The sequence below is a fragment of the Pagrus major genome, chromosome 19 (genome assembly GCF_040436345.1).
Source record: "Pagrus major chromosome 19, Pma_NU_1.0".
NCBI lineage: Eukaryota > Metazoa > Chordata > Actinopteri > Spariformes > Sparidae > Pagrus > Pagrus major.
Genome location: NC_133233.1, coordinates 20,107,257 through 20,127,748, shown reverse-complemented (window position 1 = coordinate 20,127,748; position 20,492 = coordinate 20,107,257). Strand labels below are relative to the sequence as shown.

Genomic DNA, 20,492 nt, shown 5'->3' with positions numbered 1-20,492 from the left:
AGTACTTAACTTCACAGCTAAACCTGATACAAATTCAGTATGTACTTATTTTCATGTTTAGACTGCATCCCTCATAATGAAAACTTTAAACATAGATATTTACTTTCATCAGCCAGAGTGGCAGTAACGTGTGATCCCATAGCGCCCTCTTCCGTAGTAATTAGGTAGGTAGAAAAAGTGAACAAATTCCTCAGTTTCCCTCCACCACCCTCACTCCCTCTTGTGGACAAGGGGTGAATCTAGTTGTTGCACTAAGTTTGTACTATTTGTGTTTATTTATCGCAGATGTTCAAAATGATGCCCCAGCAGAGGAAAGCAGTCGCCAAATTTTCCAGTGCCCAGCATGCATCAAGTTTCCAAATGAGTTTCCATAGGTAATCAATATTCCTTCCTTTTTTTATTGGCTTTATAGACACACCAGTAAAATTATTGAATACTGTGGTTGTTTGCCTTTACATGTTGCCAATGTGTTAGTCTTGAATATTAAGCTGCACAAGATGAGTTAGTGTCTTTTGCCCCCTGAGCCAATGGTTTAAACGTTATCACAATTACTACACAGGCACATGATTGATTTGTCCCACATTGATGTGTCGCTGATTGATGGATGAGGAGCACAATAAGAGCCAGGGAGTCTTGTTGCAAGAGGTCACTTTCTCCCAACGAGGGAGCTCCAACCTGGCACAGTTCTTCCCTCCTACTGGGGGTCACTCACACAGTCGACGTCTGCACAGAAGCATCATTCATCTCCAATCAACTTGGAACAGTGAACGTTACGACCTTGGCTGCGAGCATGCCATTGTTTGACTTTGTCTACCAATTGTCCATTGTTGTAAAATGGCACTGGAGAGACACTGGACAGTTAATCCTACTTTTATGTAGTGGAGAATGTTTTAAGCATCTTACACGGACACTAAGTAGAACGTATCATAGGATAATGGTTGCTCCCCCCCTCATACAGATTTACTTAAAATGTATAGTTCTGATGTGACCACTTAATCGTAGTATTTTATTTTTTTGTGGCCTGCCGTTTGGTTCGGATGCAGGATGTGGTTGTGGCCGGACTGTTCAAATCCAGTAGCAGTGTTTCTCCCCCTCTGTAGATGGCAGTATTTCATCACTAATGGTGCTTCAGTTTAGTCTAACTCAGCCTGTGTTCAGGTACAGATGACTCTCCAAGCAGTTTTTGGGTGAATGGCACTACCTAGTGGAGAACTTGCATACAGGCACAGAGGTGGATGATTTTAATATTTGACACATAGTGACTGGGACCAATTTGGCAAAATATAGATATGTTTTTTTTCTAAATTCCCAGTGGTTTTGGGATTTGTAATTGTTGTGACTCTTATGTAGATTTTGTGGTACTTTTCAGTTTCAGTGCTGGGACAGATTGTTCGGATCATCTCTCGTTCAGGGCGATCAGTTTGGTAATTTGGCGTTGCTCCTTGGTCTAATCGTTCGGAGGTCTTTTAACTGTTAATAATCTGTATTTTAGTTGTATGTATGATTATGGAGTAGTTAGATTTAGGTTTTCTAAATCGGCTGAGTGTACTTTGAGGGAATGCGTCTTTTTTGAGATTTTTATGATGACAATTTAAATGTATACTGTTGTCGATTTAAAGTACATCATATAATTGGCAGATAGGAGAGAGTTGCTTACAATTCAGGATACACACATTAAGTTAATTCTTTGCTAGGATATGCATTAGGTTTACTCCGCTCCAGTGTAATTGATCAGAGTCTGCGTGACTTGCGGCTGGTAATTTGGTGCCTTATCACTGAGCTTCATACCTGGTAGAGCACTTTGAACAGTTTGACTTCACACTGAGCCGATAATGTTGATGCAGTACAGCAGAAAAGTTCAGTTATTTCACTGTAATACTTTCCCCATAAATTGAATTCCCCTCATCTACGCTCTTACTCGTATTGATATCGGCCTAAGATAAGATGCATTTCTTCAGATGTGTGAGAAAGTGTTGTACAATCTCTAATGCATCACTTTGTTTTACTTTATTTTCTCTGAGCATGCACCCTTGTTTGGGGAGCGCAACCACATCACTGAAACCTTAAATCCTCTAAACACTTAACTTCCACATCAATTATTAAACTAAATACAGCAAGTCATTTACTTTTCCATGATTCCATAATTGTTTCCTTCATCACACAACATTTCTGTCTATTCTGTGTTCTAAGTTCCTGAAACCAAAGCAATTCTTTTAAATATTCATATCGTTACGCGTGTTCGTAGTTCAACTGTGAATGTCATGTACATTACTCGCAGGAATGTGACATAGGAAGCCGAGGGGGCAACCATTATCTATGTAGTGATCATGTACATAAGTAGACTAGACCTTTCTCTCAATATTTATCCTGTTAAATTTTTTTTTTTTTTTAGTTATTCTTTACTTGCGTTGTATCAAGTTAAACATTTTTATATGTAAAGATATGCTGATGTGTCCAGGCATAAATCATTTTACAAGTGTTTTGTTTCTAATTTGGAGCCAAAATGAAAAATGACTGGACCACGTTTCTGTTTATAAGACATTTGACAAAAAGTTTAAAGGGGAAAACAAGAAAATAAAAAAGTGGCCAATATACCGTGAGCATGCAGGTATGTGAAGCCGGTTAAACTTTAGCCCAAAGATGTGTGGTTGTGTGTGATGTTCCATGTGTCTGGTGCCTTTTAAGATGAATAATATTTCTTATTTGTGCTGCATTTTATTCATTTATACTTTACGTATTCTGTAAGTTCCTGGGTATTCAACTTATCACATATTTTAAAAGACATTTTTAATACCTTCTATGGCAAGAAATACTACCTCGTAGAGATGCCACTGAATTATGGCATTGAAATTATTTGCTTCATAAGCAGAAACATGAGAAGTTTTGTCCTGTCCCTTTAACTGTGATGTCATACTAATGTTCAGCTCCATACAGCCCCGACATAAAGCAAATGTAGCAGCTTTTTAAATGCTTTCACTGGATTTTTTTGATTGGAATAAGCCATAATACAATTTAATTTGGAGGGTTAACATGTAAACCGGTCTCTTTAGCTACTTTTAGTAAATCAGCTCCTGGCTGTGCATCTGGATGACATCACAGATTAAGTTCTTAAGACATGAGAAGAGTTGTTCACACTAATAAGTACTTATTGGCCTCTGTCTTTGACCGCATGTGTGAATCAATTTAATACATTTAGTGGTATTTCCCTTAAGTTAAACTATTCCTTGAAACAACTCAAAACCCACAGAGTTTTTAAAAGAAGCTGCACATGCGTGATTCTTGCCAGTAAAGGTCACTATATCTCAACATGCTTCGAGACAAACAGGCTGTCTGAAAATGTCTAAAAACCTAAAATTCCTTCTTAAGTCCTGTAAAACTTGAGGTTGCGTGGTTTCAGTTCCTGTTGTATGTTGTACAGTTGTTCTAAACTGACTTCTTTATGTTTTTATTCCTTTTGTTTTTAGTTGAACTGATGTTGAACTAGAGGTTTTTGTTCCCTAACGATGTGTATTTAATGTCTTTCATGCTGTGGGTTACACTTGACCTGTAGTAATGTGGTAAATCCTGTGGATTTGAAAAAGTATCGGCAATGCCAGTGATGGGTATATTAGTATGAGACATCTGTTCTTGTAATGGCAGAACAGATTCATATTGAATCTATTTGTAACTTAATTTTAAGAAGTTCGTACACATTTTGTACCTTTTGAACTTTTAGATACGCTGTTCTACTTCTCAAAGTAATTTACTTGAGGAAAATGGTGCTCTATTATCACCTGATTTATTTTTTTTACAGTAGCTGTTTTTCTCATATAGTTGCATTAAGCTCTTCAGATATTTGATTAAGGAAGGCTCATATGTGACATGTCCATGGGGCTTTCTTCATTATTGCTGCTAATGACAAGTATCGGAAAGTCTATACGAGCTTTTGGTCTAGCTGGGTTGGGTTCTACACAACGCTAACTTTTTTCAACAGGTCCATTTGCAGACTGGCTGAAGTAATCATTTAATTCTTTCCTTTTCTTCAGGTCTCATCACTTCAGTAGAGCAGTGACTGGCATCACTGTGGTTGCTAGCCTTAAAGGCAAAGTTAAGGGGCCATACCAAAGGTTCAGCATGCTTTAACAAATCAACAAATTGGATTAGAAAATATATATTTTCCCAACTTAAAGGCAGCTTTTGCTTTTAGTTGTTGCTAGCACAGTGTGAAAATCAGCTGTTAAAGTTTTGTTATAGTTGCATGATGAGGCAGTAGATGTTATTGTTTCTCTGTAGATGCGTTTAGGTTCTTATGCAAAGCTCCAACATCTGAAATTTGAGTTGGGGAATTTATAGTTGGCCCCTCTCATGTAATAATTAAAGGTTATTTGAAATCACTTGCTACTGTCTTAAAGCGACAAAATGTAACTTCCTGAAGAAAGATAAACTGAAACACTGACGTTTTTTAGGTTGGACGCCAACCCTAAGCATCAGTATTTGATGACTTGTGGATGAGACTCAACGATCAACTATCTTTCTCCAGGAAGTTACATTTATTTTCCTTTAAAGACATTTCCTGTTTTTCTTGAAAGCTTTTTTGTTCTGCTGGTATGAAAAATAATTCATTTTGCAGCATGTTCTTATCACACGTCACCAAATTAAAAGTTTTTAATCGGGTTTATTTATTTACCTTTTCGTAAGCAACCCAGAAGATACAGAATGTAATCTCCAGTTTGTCTTTGTTTTGTTCAATTAAAAAGTTGCACCTTATTTATTTAAGTTCACTTTTACACCTGATGGAATATTTTTTTTACCCGCAGAAAGCAGTGTTAAGTGTCAAATTATCTACAGTTGCTTTTATTTGCTTTGTATAATCTTGAAGGAAACTAGTGGCTTAAAAACTGTGACTCTAATGCAAAACTGACCGCAAGAGTTTTAAAAAGTAGAAGTACTGATTACATGAGAGGTATAAACGAGTAGAGCAAAAGCATGTAAAACCATTGGCCATGGCCCCATCACTTGAGGTGCTCCTGGTTTAAACACACTGGGTGGTTTGAGGTTGTAGCTGTTTTTTGGGTGGCACTAACAGAGATCACAAAAACAGAATGACCTCTAGTATTAACACATTTTTTCAACAGCAAACTGATGAGAGGAGCCATGACGAGCCACGATCCCGCTGTGTCACTTCTCCTGCCTTAACTCACTCACTGACTAAACACTTCAGGTTCTCTTACAGCCGTGCAGCGTCCAGCCTCGGAACGAAGACTTTGCTTCCCTCACTTAATAGACGTTGCTGCATTCAGAGTCACATTTCCTTCCATTACTGCTGCTTTTCCCGCCATTGCTGTTTTTCCAAGCTTACATATATTTTACAGTTGCTCATCTTTTCCTTGATGCTGCCGTTGTTGAGTGAACTTAAGAACTTCTGTATCAAGCAGGGTGGCCTACCTGGATTACCATTGTTTGTTAGCCCAGTGGATGGAGGTTTCCATCTCTGTGACGACAGCCGGGTTCACAGAGCAGACTCGTAACTCTAAAGCCGCTTTATGGCTTTCACTGCACCAAAGGTCATCCCAGCTTCTTGACATGAATTGTTTGGTTGGATTTTGAAAAAGACACTACAGTGGTTTCCTCATCTCGAACTGTACGGTGCACCAAATAATGACTGAAAATCCAACCTCGGGTTTTGACTGAAACTGTTGACAATCCATCCTGTCATGTGTTTTCACACTTTGATGTATCACATGAAGTAATCATGTTTCATGTTGGAAAACTCTAAAATCACTGTGAAATCTGTTGTGATACTGTAAACGATGTGATTTTCTCAAGAGCGTGAATGTCTTTCAAGAAAGTGAATAATTCCTAAAGAGACAAAGTGTTACATTTTAAACCAACAATTTGAGAAAAATAAACTTTTTGATAAACACAGCGACGGCATCGAGTTTGTTTTTATTGTGAAATTGGACTAAATCACTGTGTTCCTTCAGTCAGAGGTGAATGTCTGCCCTCTGAAGCCTTGATTCTTAACTTTGTTTGACCAGCGAAGAAGTGTCTGCTTGAGATCGCTTGTACTGGTTCATAGTATTTTTAGCCGAGTAGTTCAACCAAAGATGAGACCATTATGAGTAGTAGAACAATACTTTCCTTATTTCCTGTCCCATACATGGGGCTGGGTGAATTTTTATACTTTTACAGCACTGACTCAGTTGCCTCGATACTATTGAGTATCAAAAAATGTCTTTAAATACCAAATTTCAACACCTAAGGAGTTAATCTCATCAGTGTATCGTCAAAATATTGTTCAGGAACCTGTATAGAAATCAAGGTATCAGTATCGGTACCAGTATCTAAAACATTTTTAAACCATACCCAGCCCAACCCATAAATTATCTTGTGACCCCTCGGATTAATCTAGCTACCAGGGGTCCCAGTCTCCTGTTTGGGAACCACTGACCTGAAGAAATGTTATCTAAAATCCCCCAAAACTAGTTTTCTTCTTGTGATATTGTGAATTCTTGAACCCAGAACACACTCGGTAATCTTGCATATGTTGCTGGTTGGTATTTTGTCGGTCTCACATGGTCTTCACATAAAATTTAGGACTAATATCGATGTAATTTTAAAAAAGACCAAAATGTTGACCTGGTAATTGTGATGCTTAATTGCAATTTAAAACAGAGCTGCAGCTGAGTTGATTTCAGACTGTGTACACTTGAAAACCTGCCAAGATGTCTTTTTATTTTGTTAAAACAATGTGTATTCAAGTATACGTTATATTTCTTAAAGCAACAAGAGTTTGCATCTGACCCGAGCTGCCCACACTAAGTGTCAGTATTTGTTGATCTGGGTGATGAGACTCAACAATCAACTTTCTCTCTCCAGGAGTTACATTTTTAAGATCTATCAAACTTCTGTCAGTCTACCTTACTATCTACGTATCCAGCCATTTTCCCATCCAACATGAGTTTATTTGCAAGATCTGCATGTATCTAATAGTTCAGTGTAACTGTTTAAGGTGACAGTAAAGGGGGAGGCAGTATTAAAGGTGTGTTTATCATGTTTAGGACGAGATCACTGTAGAGGTTCTGTTCCCTCCAACTTACCCCTCAGGTCGTGAGCGCTCGGCTGGTTGCTGCCACGGACGAGTAAATGTTGCCTGGAAAGAGACGACGCGCTGCCATTTGCAGAACTCTCTTAGAAACGGGGAGTTTTGTTTTCCAGAATGCCAGACTGTTCATGTTTGCAAATGTCAACATTTGTAAAAGCCGTTGTTGAGCTCCAGCAGACTGAGGGCCCCCGGAGGGATTAGAGGAGGCTCTGTTTACCTGCTCTGAGGAATGCTGCCCTGCACGGACGCTTTTGTATCTGTCAGGGACCCAAGGTCACAGCGCCGGGAAGAGATGGGCCGCTTTGTCCCTCTCAAAAGTTTCCACCTCGCAATATCAACAACAAAACACAATGTGGGCGACCTGGGAGAAGGAAATGGAATTCCTGCTCATGTTGCTACAGTGTTCAGAAACTCAGGTTCAACGGCCCCTTTTACCTTTGATCAGTGAGGGTGGAGGATGGGATCATTTTTGTGATTGTGATTGGAAAATATAACAGATTATTTCTACTTCCCACTACACATGCATGTATTTAGTTTGAGGCATCAAACTTAAATCCTTAAAAACAGCCACTTCAGCAGCCTCCTTTCAGCTTTGATCAGTGTGGGTGGAGGGTGGGATCAATTTTGTGATTGTGATTGGAAAAAAATTAAAAGATTCACATTATTTATTGGTTGTTTCACATATTATTTCTGCTTCCCAGCACATGTGCATTTATTCAGATTGAGGCATCAAACTTAAATCCTGTATATGGACGTATATGCTGCTCATTTCTGCCTTTTGAGTTGAGTCATTTGAATAAAAGTAAAGATATTCTGTTAAAAAACCACTTTGGTAGAAGTGAAAGTCACTCACACGAATGGAAAAGTCTTAAAGTATCTGACATTAAATGCACTTAAATATCAAAAGTAACTGTCTGGCAATAAATGTACAATCAAAATTATAAATAAAAGTAAGTTGTACATATATTTACATCATTGTATACACTGTGTACCACGTGTCGACCGGTTATCGGATTCAATATTCAGCTTTTTTTTTTAAATGATCAGTGTGTTGTTTTTTTTTATCAGATTGCCAATGAAATAAATTACTTCAAAAATGCACTTTAGCTCTAATGAAGTGTGCAGTCTGAAAAGTAACTAGTAACTAAAGTAATTCAATAAATGTAGCGGAGTAAAAAGTAGAATATTTGCCTCCAAAATGTAGTGAAGTGGAACTATAAGTACAAGTACCTCAAAATGACACTTAAGCTTGTACAGTACTTGAGTAAATGTACTTAGTTACATCCACAACTCTCAGCTTTAAGAATATACTCGTCATTTCAAACTGCACTACCTGCGTTTGGCCACATGGTGTCGCACTTGCACAAGTTAATCACACGCTGAGTGGGAGAAACTGATGCTGTAATCAATCTGAGAGAGATGAAGCCTCCAGAGGACACAAACACACCAGTTAAACCTCGCCATTAACTCCTACATGTACACTTGTAGTCCCTGTGAAAATATTGGGAGGATTATAGCACTTTGTTAAGGCTGAGGAGTGTGATTCAGACAGTGTGAGTTTCTTGTGTCAGTCCCTGGTGGAGCAGCCTGACCACCACCACCAGCAGCAGCAGCAGCAGCAGACACCGAGCAGCACACTGAGGGCCAACAAACACACTTGTGTTTAATTTGTCTGCAAGTTAGGAGTTATTTGCGGAGGGCAAACCTCGTTAAATTCGACATGGGCTCTCAACATTTCGCAAGCATGCAATAGGCAGTTCAAAGCACCATATTCTCTCCATTTTGTTATAAGCCTGCAAACAGGGCGGAATTGTTTGCAAGCTCTCCCAGGAGGCTAAAACCCCCCCATTCAATTACCATGTAAAACAATTGTTAAGTGTTAATTATAAGCGACCAAAAATTGTGACTGTACCAAAAGGGAAAATATCAACACAAGTTTAGCTGATCTGCTTATCAATGAGCTGCTCTAAGACCTTAATTTGTCCAGAGAAATGCCTCCTGATGTCTTTTTCAAAACGTCCCTCTTTGTGTTTGCTCATTCAGACAAAGACATGTAACAACTGCAAGTTTGAAGATTTTCTTTATCTCATTTTGTAATAAACATATAAATAATAAACTCTAGACATTTTTGACGCATCGCCCTGTTATGAAAGTTAACTGGTATGGTCTGGCTATATAGACTATCCAAACTTTGCATCTGCCGCAGGTCATTTCTATAAAACTATTTCCCTATTACAAAATATGAAAAGAAAAATACATTTTAGTACATTTACAGAGAGTTACTTATTAATTTATTTAACGAAACTGTTTCAGTACTACTTTAACTGTTACTGAATTGTCAGAATCTGCATTTTAATATTTTTCTCAGAAGAAAACAGGAAAAATAGAAACACAACAAAAACAAAAACGAACAAAAAAGCAGAGAATGCAGACATGAGGCAGAATATCTGTCCCTCTCCGACAACTTAAACGAACAGTTTCCAAAATAATAAAATTCTTAATAAACCAAGCAGTACAAGATTTTTCCAATACTTTCCCAACTACTGTATTTAAATTAAAATATATTCTCATATCTTACACTATTTCAAATAACGAAATGTGATTCGGTAGCGATCTGTCAAAATCTAATTTACAATTCTGTGTATAAAAATATAATTTATGGAACCCCGCGAAGTTTGTTCTCCCCAAAATATAACAGTCAGTTGCACATATATGCACATATGAACATTACAACCTGTCAGAGTTAGCTCCTTTCTACATGGTTCTTCTTTCACTTTGCCATATTTTTTCTTTTTCTCTTTTTTTTGTCGTCGTTTTTTTTCAGTCTTTTTTTTTCTTCTTTTTTGCATTTGAGATATACAAAAATAGATTATGCACAATTTGCCGCTCACACAGTGTCAGAATCCATTTGTGTGACAGCAGCTGAGTTCACATGAGAATAAATTATTCAAAGAGAAACTTTTTAAGGCTCCATTCATTCTTTGAAAGGGGACACATGGAAAAGTCACTGAAATAAATATCCCAACTCCGCTGGGGCCTTTGTCTTGTTTGTTTGTTCGTTCGTTTTTTTTTGTTTGTTGTTTTTTTGTTTTTGTTTTTTTGAATTATTATTATTATTTTATTTTTTTAATCTACTGAATAGTTCGTGTGTCCTACATTTTAAAGTCTCGTTCTGCTCCTGGAGTTGAGGTTTCAACTTGAGTATACTGACATCCCAAGTGGATGGATCGAGTGGCTGTCCAAGAGCCATGTTCCTAGTTGATAAAGGATCTTGGAGTACCAGTGCACTCCGTCGCTCTGTGCGCTCACTTGATTCTGGGAACTGAAAAGCAACGAGGACACCCAGTGGGCGAGCCTGACAGGTGCCAGGGCCCAGTGCGCCAGGACGTGGTCTTCGATCACTGCGTAACAGGACGCAAGGACCTGGTCCACCACGACGGTCCCCTGCACGGTCACCGGCGCAAAGGAGCCCACCTGCTCCTGCGTGTAAATCCGTTTTACGGTCACGGGCTCGAGCCGACTTCCCTCGGCGTCGAACACGAACACCTTCTGTCCGCGCTGGACCTGGCTGGCGAAGATCGCCGACATCCGCTCCTCATCCGTGGAGTTGTGGCCGACGAAGAGGAGGTGCGCGGCGGTGAGGGTGATCTTCTGGCCCGAGTCGGTTTCGATGACGTAGAAGAGCCTCTTGGTGGTCGAGTCTTGGTCTATGAACATGATGAAGTCGGTGTAAATCGGGTTTCCGTCGTCATCAGCTGCCAGGACCCTGTCGCCGGTTCGGAGGTCCTTGACCGCCTTGTTGGTGCCATCCTGCAGGGTGACAGTGGAGGAGCCTGGGAAGCAGCCGCCTGACTTTGCTGCCACTGAGTTTTCTGTTAAAAACACAAGTTTATGTTATTAAAATATAATATTCTCTTTTTATATCATCAGCAAATTATTTCAAAGACGCATAAAACGTCACAAAGCATCAGAGTTTAACACTTTTAAACACTTTAAGGAGTTAGAAATAAATAAATCACAGGTGCTCCGAGCCTTTACAGTTCTCCCATTCAAAAGCCCATTCAGAAACCTTCCTCTTTTAGCTCCTGTTTGTGTTTTTCCTGCCTACACACATCATGGTGGGCCATATGCATTTTGCATAATGATGCCTGTCTGCTCCTCCATGCCAAATGCGTATTGGCTTGGCCCACGTTGTCTGAGACGGAGAAAAAAAAACTGAAAGCCTTGGCTCATCTATTCTTAATTAAAAAACCCAATAAAGAGCAGGCATTGTTATTCTAAATCAGCTTGTGGATCGAGCTACTCTCGGTAAAGAACACTTACGCCTTTCCCAGCTACTCTTCCCATATTTACTCAGGTGCAGAAACCTCCATGTGACAATTCACACAAATAGGCGACTCACAACTACTATTTACCCAGCGGAGCCACTTTTCCAAGCCTCTCGAGTTGTAGATTTGAATTTAAATGAGGGCCCGGACTCTTAAATGCTTTCTGTTGTGCAACATCAATGTCCCCTCTTTCTACCACCTCTCCCTGCTTTGTTGTCAGCCTCGATGACAATAATTTTGGCCTTGGTGGAGCTCTTCACATACCAGTCTCTAGGATCACACTGTCCCGCACACAGAAAAAGGGGGTTTCCTACTCAGAATCTGGGGGCTTTTAATCTTCTTTTAAGATTCCCGAGCATGAAATAAGGTGACAACTGAAAACCAGATTTACCCCGACCAATTCAACATTGTTCAGCCAAATCCTTTTGGTAAAGTCGCATGACCCCTAATGACACGTCGGCCCGGCCCATACTGTGATCTCAAAACGTGTGTGCTGAATGATAAGTAAGGGATTTATCAATAAAGCTCAGGGGGAAAAAAAGTGGCATGGTTCATCAATCTGAGCGCAATAGGTGTCCTTTAGCTTTGAGGGGAAAGGAGCCAAAAAGAAGCTCGTCTTAAACTAAATGCTTGATCTCAAAGTCGAGATAAACACAATCCGAAAAAACAGCTTCAACAAGAGACTTTTTTTTTCTTCCAGTTTTCAATTAAATAATCAAACCCAAAATATCACCTCAAAACCTCTGAACTCCCAGCATTTTATTTTGGCTTCCGCCGGTGCGCAAAAGCCCGGAGAGAGAACAAAAATGATTTGTTTTTCTGGGTCACACACCGGAGGAGCCTTGCTAGATTCTGGTCGTGGTTCCCACCAGGAGACAGTGTGGGGCGATGTAAGATCAAGAAATAAGCTGCATGGGAAACACGCTCACACCGCCACACACAGGCTGCTCGCTGGGGTGATGTGTCCATACATCATTCATAATACACAAATCCTGTCAAAATAAAACAGTTGCTCTCTGCACTCCAATCACCTCATCAGAGAGATGTTGAGCGATTCATCGTTAATTGGATGTTAATTTGGGCTTAATTGATGATCAGGAAGTCGATGCTTTTTCAAAATAAACGAATCAACAGATATTAAGACCTCGTTTTATTGTATTTCTGGAGCTTATATGTTAATTAGTCCTTTCTCTCTCTCGTATTGGACACTGACACCTTCATGTCATCTCTTCTTAATGACTTCCCCCTCATAAACCGCTAAAGAAACTCTTATTTTGAAACCTTTCTGTCAGGTAAAGCAGAGCTGCACCTGCTCTTTTGATACATCTGGGTGTTTCCTTGCCGTACCTGCTTTCACAGAGCAGTGGATGTGGGCTTTGGACTCATAATAAACCCAGTCGAATCCGGCTTCCACCGCCAGCCTGGACAGAGTGCCGTACTTGCTCTTGTCTCTGTCCGAGGTGGTGATGTCCACGGCCCTGCCCTCGTAGTGGAGCGACTCCTCGAAGTGGTGTCCGTCCTCGTCCCAGCCCTCGGTGACCCTCAGCTTCACCCCGGGCCACTGATTCATCACCGAGATGGCCAGAGAGTTCAGCTTGTCTTTACATCTCTGCGGGGAGAAATAGAAAAAATAGACCAATTAGTCACCTGTTGTGCGCCAGAGCGTGCGTAAAAACGCGGCTAAAGTTTGAATCTGGGGCAGCATTCGCCACCAAAGCCTTTCTTTTATTGGCACAATTTCCTGTTGCCAAGTTTGCTCACAACTGACTTAAAATATACCATCTTTTTAATCAGGTTGTTTCCCCTCCCCCCCAGAAATAGCGCTTCTTAATAAGATATCTGGTTTGTTTCCTTGACTCACTGAGGCCTCTCCATCCCCACCTGACGCCCCTGATTCCTCCCAGCTGAGGGGAAACGCTGGCACTGAGCTGCATCTGTGAGCCTACATCTCTGAGAGTGAGCAGCAGCGTCAGAGGGCACATCTCGGATAAGAAAGCTGTTGATGAAATATTGATAAGGCACCGCATTCGCTTCACTGGCCTATAACATATGGGTCTTCTGGTCTTGGAAAAGGTGCGAGCAGCAGCATCCCTCTCTACCCCAAAAGGGTGGCATTGAACGCAACATGCGCGCATTACAAATTCATGAGTTTGTATTAGGCCATGGAATGAGCGAGTTCTTTGTTGGGGTGCAACTTGTTTGTTTTCTTTCAATCAATAATTGATATGCAGATGATATGAGGATGATCTTGAAGAGCGGCTGCCGCCTTAAAAATATCTGGAGTTTCGTCCTATAAATAAATCGTCGCACCCCAACCTCTCCGCGCTCTCAATGAAGATGCCTGGCCTTCTCCAAGACAACTATTCTCGACACTCAACCAATATGTCAAATAAAACATCACAAAGAGTCTTTTCAGCGCGACCGCGGAGGGAAACTTTCATTATTCCTCTCCTGCAAAGTCTTGGGAAACGTGACATGCCTCCTTAAGTCGATGTGTTTTCTGGCTGCTGACTGACAGACTTGTGAAATATCCAGGGCGCACAGAGAAGCGTCTATGTGTGTGACCCACTGTCCTCTCCTCCCTTATGGACAGCAGGAATGTTCACACAGAACCCCCAAAAACTCGTATAAAAGAAGAGTTTCCACATATATCAGCGGGTGTTTTATGAGGATATCACACTTGTAGAATGTGTTGAATAAAAAAAAAAGGCCCCCCAAAAAACCTCCCACATTCAGAGTGGGATTGTCGGAGTCAAGAGCCGTAAAGCTTAACCTATTTATTAATTCATTAGGTCGTGTGCCGCAAATCAAGCCAAATTCTGCTCAGCCACCGTGAAGCCCAGCAGGGCGCCTGCAGACCGGCGCTTTGTGCTCGGGGTAAAGTTGTTCAACAGCCTCCCTCTTAATCTTTTCACAAATGATTTGGTTAGAGGAAACACTTATCAGCTACCTGTCAGTGCAAACAAGCCGCCAGCTCATCTCTTTTCCGACGCGTCTGCACTGTGGCCATGCAGAGACCCCCCCAACACTGCGAAAAACACGCCACCTTTAGAAGCCGAAGCCTGGTGGGACATTTTATTAAAGGTGAAAAGTAACATTCACCAGTGTGGATGACAGGATTTCACGCTGCAAATCGAGTTCTTTCTCTAAATTCTACCAATTTTCTTGAGTCTTCGGAGAAATGAAACGTTGACTGTGACTGAAAATCTCCACTCAGACTGCGACTAATATTTTACGACCGCACATGAAGCCATAATGTGTGGATTAGATGGATGACATTGTTCGTCTCAGGCCCCGTCACCATCCATAAATGTCTGTTAAACGCCTCTGTTGGCAACTTTCCTGGGAGTGAGTGTCTTAATAGTTAAGGGAGTAGACGCTTGTTGAAGCGCTCCTTCAAGAAGCATCACGTGTTACAGTCTTGGCTAGACCTCAGTGAATTGATTGATTAATACGTTTATTGCACACACCTAAGGGAGCTACTGCAGGCACGTGCCCCGTCTCATGTAAGACTATAACATATGTTTCCTAAAAACGCAACACAACGAGGGAAGTCCAACGTGTTCGTGCGTAAAAGTCCGTGCGTAAAAACCCGCTCGGTTCGTGCGTAAAGCTTGGAATCGCGCAAAGACTGCTCCATGTGATCATGATTGTGCCGGTGGCAGCTACAGCCCCGCTCTTTTGTATGCACGATAAGGACAATCTCACCTGTTTTAACTTACTATGGCCTCCCGCTAACCAGAGGTCATAAGTTCAAACTGCGTCTCAGACTCAGGGAGAGGAGCCTAAAAAGCCCTTTCATGTACATGTCACACTTGGAGCCTGTTGTTGTGTTTTCTGTGAACGCTCGGATCCTGAATGGAAAGCGGTTGATGAACCAGAAGCCACAAATACTGGCTCCTTTTTTTTTAAAAAAAAATCTATAAATCACAAAAGAGCTCGTAGACATTTTACAGCCCTGAAATAGACAAACTCCAGACGCAGATAATCACATTTTATCTGAGGAACTCCCTCCTCGCCTGTGCGATTTTATACAGACCTGTAAACACAGCTGTTTCTACAGCAGGTGGGGTGAAAGCCTTGCAGACATGACTTAATATTCTCAGAAATGAATAGAAACAATTCCTTTTCTCCTGGATACCTTGGAGCCTCCCTCAAGGACCCGTGGGAGTCCACCTGAACCCCACTTTTGGGCATCACATCCCCACGCGCCTGCAATTTCACGCTCTGTGTGTATGAGAAGCTATAGGTGTCTCACAGAGGCGGTGTGGGGAGGGCTGAGAGGGACGCCGAGACCGCACGCACAGTGAATATTTCATCGGAGCTCGTGCTCATGCATGGTGCGAGGCACGGGTTCAGGGACTCCGGCGCGCGCCTGGCTTCATCACCACCACCACCACCACCAACAGCAGCAGCAACAGCACCATCACCACCGGCATTTTATTATTACTGAGCCAATATCACCCAAGCTCCTTTAATAATTCACCAGCATCTTGAGTGCTAAAAGTCATGGCGAAGAGACGCGGCGTCCTGCAGCCTGGAAAGAAATCAGGGCTACCATCGCGAGCCTCGTCTCATCTGTGAAGCTTTTGATAACTAACTGCCAAGCACGAGGATGGAGCATTTGAATAAAGATGTTTATAATCCAATTGCAAAGTGAGGCACCATCACCCCCTGCGCGCCTCGGCTCCTATAATTGCCCGAGTCCCACCCTTTTATGAAGTCCTGATAGTGTTCAGAACACTCTCAAAGAAATGTTACTGTTTTCATGCACTGATGCACACCCTGCGAGAGGCTAAATTACAGCAGCCCTGCGCGAGAAAATGTCTGATTGAGCCACGCCATGCCTGAATAAGCCCGGCTGTTTGAAGCGGTGCGCATCACTAGCTCCCTGTGCTCACGGCTGGAATAAAGAAAAAGGCGCTTAAAACAAGCTGCAATGTTGAGCTCCAGCGGGCAAACAAACGCTTGGATGTGCTCGCGAAATGTATATAGGCACGAAAACGCGCGTGTAAAACAACAAATAGAGCCTCACAAAGATACAAATATAGATATGAGGAGAGGGGCACATTAATATTTTAAATACACTGTCACAATCATGAAGGCCGAGTGTCCTGACTGTCCGCCTGCACATCACTTCTCCAGCTGGATTTTTCTACATTCGCCTCCAGCCTGCAGCCTTTGAAAACTCCCGTGCTGCTGCATAAAGCGCATCTGCTTTTTCTTTTTTTACAGTGAAGTTTAAAGGCTTAGTGTGAAGAGTTCAGCAGCGGGTAACAGAGACTTCACTTAAGGTGCGCAATCAGTCTGACAAGGAGGTTGTTGCAGTGCGCAGTGATGGTGCGTTAGGGGGGGAGAAGAAAAAAAAAAGGTGATTCTGTCTCCTTACCTGAGTCATTAGCCTGTCGGCACCGGTGTTCTCTTCATCCTTGAATATGATGTCTGTGTTATAATTGGGAGTCAGTTCTTTAAATCGCTCGGAGTTTCTTGTGATCTTGCCTTCGTATCTGCCGCTTGCCCCGAGGGTCTTCTCCGCCACGTTGGGGATGAACTGCTTGTACGCAAGAGGTGTCAGCTTCTTCGGGTGTCTTCTCCTGCCGTAGCCCCTGCCCGGTCCGCATCCCATCCCAGAGGACACCAAGGACAAGCAGATGAGACCGACCAATACGATTCTGGTCCAGAGCAGCATTTTTGTCCTTTAAGATCTCAGACGAGTCGCCGCTGCTATCTCTACCGTCTGCCTCTCCCGGCTCTCGCAATGTCCTTGTCTCCTCCTCTACTTCGCCTTCGCCTGGTCTCTACTGTGACAGGTGCGGAAATGAACGCCTCAGACAAATGGTAATAACGGGGCACATCGAAGGAGGGTTAAAAAAAAAAAGTAGTGAGGGAATTAAAAGCCACGGGATCTCTAGTCGAGCTGCAGCCGCTTGTGTGAGGCGACCGCTTATACTGCTTTGTATTATAGGACCGATCTATAGCAGGGGAGGGATTTGATTGGCTCGCCTAGACAAACCCTCCTGATGTTATCCCACAAAAAAATCTTAAAAGATTTCTTCCACCTGAGGGTTAGCCTGTGTTGCGGGGAGGAGGGGCTGTTCCATGGGAAAACATCAATTATAAACCGTCTTTTTTTACCCTCCCATTTTCCAGATTTCACAGAGGAAGGCAGGACAGACAGGAGCACAGTCAGTGCCGGGCTCCAATCTGAAGCAGTGTAGTTAGGTGAAGTGATTTCAGTGTGATTGAACTGCGTCTGGGAGAACTTTCCGCACATAATGCATTTCCCCAGGAGAATACAACTGCTCGTGGATGCGCACTGCGCACACCTCTGCTGGATGAGTTTGCCGTGACCCTGTTATGAATTAAATAAACATGAAGACGAGTCTACTCAGCGCTCAGATTATTAGATTGGTGGATTTCAAATTGAAACAGCTAACAACCTCATTTCTGTTGTGAAACGTGAATACACGCACGAAAATCACTTTGGAGACGTTTTGTGCCATTTGGGTTCATCAAAACCTGGAGAAATCTGAGCAAACACAACGGAATCAACCTTTTAGTTTGAAATTACTCAAACTATATCAAACTTTAGCACAGCTTGAAAATGAACGTACACTAATATCTGTGCAGTGCGCGCACTGTGCGTCATTTGTTGCGCCATCTTTTTACGCGTTATTAAACCACTCGATTCATTGTGTTATCTGCGCCTGTACTCATCTAATTAACCACATATTGTCACAACTCGGACTCACATCACGAAGGAGACGCCCTAAGCCCGAAGACACACTCACAGTGCATTATAGCTGAGGTTTTAGGGAGTGTATCCTGGCCTGTTCGACTCATCCAAGACGATTTCTTATTGGAAGTTGCGCGTAAAATGTTCTGCGTGCATCTGTTAATGGGCCAAGGATCACCCCACCTCCCAGAGTCCCCTTCATTGACAAATTAAGCCTCGGTAACCACAGTGTTTCCTGGCTATAGTAGTGTAATTTTCTCCTTAAAATGAGAAGAGTAGAAGGGGGGTTCTTGTAGATACCCAGCACTGATTTTTACTTGCTTGGTTGTTAAAATAGTTTTCAATCACCAAACTTCCTGAGTTGCTTCCAACCCAACACATGCTGATAGTCACATCCCTGTGATTAGAGCCAATTAAGAGATATTTAAGCGATGGTGTTGTCGATTTAAAAATGCATCACTAAAACACATAAACACCTCTGTATCCGCATTCAAAGCATCTCACTTCAGACAAAAACAGAAATCCAAATTGTTTCAGGAAGTCAAATTATTTGTGTGATAACAAACCAACTGTTAGAGTAATTACAGGAAGAGGGGCTGTTTTGGGGCAACTTTAGCTCTCATCACACTCGGTGCATGTGGCACAGGTGCTCTGAAGTGAGGACAGATCTGCCAGCCTTTGGTGTGGCTTCAGTCTCATTAAACCTCACTCTGGCTGACCTCCAGTCTGGTTCAGCGTGTGCCAGGCTTGTGGCACTGCTGCAACCAGGGCAGGTGAGACTACCTGCCGCTACACTGAGACCGTGAACATCAAGTCTTGGCCAAAAGACCGCTTGTGCACTTGGCACGCTGCTGCATAACCGCCCACCAAGATACACCACTTCTTCCAGTGATGGCTTTCAGTCTACATATAACTGAGTTCACTCTGTTTTTGCTAGATGTCACAGAGATTCTCAAGATGTCTTTGCTCGACATATTTCTGCAGAGGCACCGTTCAAACACAGAGGCTGACAGCAGTTGTGGTGCCCTGAGGGACACCGGAGGCGCTGTTTGGCCCCAGGTCACAGTCTTGGTTCAGGTGTCACAGCTCTGAGATAAAAACCTGGCATGCCACACAAACGCCTCAAAACCACAGAGGAGGGAGGAGGTGAGGCAGAGCAGTCCACAGTGGCCTCAGTTCTTGCCTCCAAAAAAGAATGAGAGTGTGATAATAATGATTATTATGAGACTTTAAGGGGTTCTGTAAATGAACCAAATGCGATGCTGAGTGAAATGAATAATGCAGAGATTGCGATGAATAATGCAGCCGAAAGAGCAAGGTGTGCTGATGTGAGCGACTGGATTTGAACTTGAGTTTCTCCCACAGAGGAAACCAGCCATCTATCAGGCCGACCTGGGGCGAAGAGTATTTGCAAACATTACACTTCATTGTTTGGTTTTGGCCTCCTCCAGTGCCAGATGGGTGGAGTTTGCAGCTATATGCCATGGAAATCCCTGCAGACAGTTCAGACAATCAATCAAAGTATCTAAAGTCAATTTAGTATGTGAACTTTTTGTTTGAGATCTTATCTTGATGCTGGATTAAAAAGGAAGCTCAAACATCTTAAAACACTCAATGCCTGCTTATTCCACACTAACAAAGGCGCAATAAACAGCTTTCCAAAATCCCATATGTGCACTGCTAGGTGACAATCGGTGACTCTCTTATTTGCATTGACCTTGGTTTTTGCAGATGGAGGTGACGCAGCAAAACAGAGGCCGATTTCGTGGAACAATTCTGCAGGGATTGAGGGCATTACACAATTCCTATTAAGAAGCCTGTTGCATGTGATGGCTAATCCAGCATGAGGCGTGAAAACGGCCAATGAGTCATCAGTTTTTGACTCCTTCTGTGTCACATCACATCCCTTCACGTAACCCTCTACCCAGTCTGAGACATCTACATCTGCTCAGTGACTCTTTCTTTAAAAAGCTCCTGACATTCAAGGGAATTAAGAGATATGCTTCGAATCAGACTAAATCCACACCCATGTTTGATTTCTTGTGCCACAGTCTCGATCAAGCACGAGCGAGATGCAACTAGAAGTGGTTGAGCGGAGTTTTAACCAGTTTAAGTCCCCCCAATTACTGCTTTAAAGCCTCCTCCTGTCTGAATGTTTTGTAACATTGTTAGACGGATTAGAAGTACAGAATAATCACGCACAAACATATAAGTAGCGTCAGGCTTTCTGTGTTGTTTTCCCTTCACTGCAAATAGGGTTTCCTTTCTTTCTTCCAGGCCAACAGAAATCCTGCCATGCCACAACTCATTGTGGTTTTCTCTTGCAGGTGGGGTCCGCATTCAA

At 42.3% G+C, this 20,492-nt stretch overlaps 2 protein-coding genes across 7 annotated transcripts in view; one reads left to right on the top strand and one right to left on the bottom strand.

Moving 5' to 3' along the window:
* The window catches only part of rbm33a (RNA binding motif protein 33a), a 28,658-nt gene extending 22,753 nt beyond the window's left edge, over positions 1-5,905 (top strand). For 5 of the 6 annotated variants that reach the window (XM_073488799.1, XM_073488801.1, XM_073488797.1 and 2 more), the window contains exons 18-19: positions 286-374; positions 560-5,905. In XM_073488799.1, the coding sequence (XP_073344900.1) occupies positions 286-374; positions 560-608 (138 nt within the window). In that variant the 3' untranslated portion in view covers positions 609-5,905. Of the gene's footprint in view, positions 1-112; positions 165-285; positions 375-559 lie in introns of those variants that run through there. The other variant, XM_073488800.1, reaches the window with a different exon arrangement.
* Positions 5,906-10,276: 4,371 nt separating this feature from the next.
* Positions 10,277-17,101, bottom strand: shha (sonic hedgehog signaling molecule a). The gene is made up of 3 exons (XM_073488594.1): positions 16,802-17,101; positions 12,760-13,021; positions 10,277-10,956 (listed from the first exon to the last, which is right to left on the bottom strand). Exons 1-3 carry the CDS (start codon positions 17,099-17,101, stop codon positions 10,277-10,279), a joined length of 1,242 nt encoding a protein of 413 aa, XP_073344695.1.
* Positions 17,102-20,492: the final 3,391 nt, after the last annotated feature.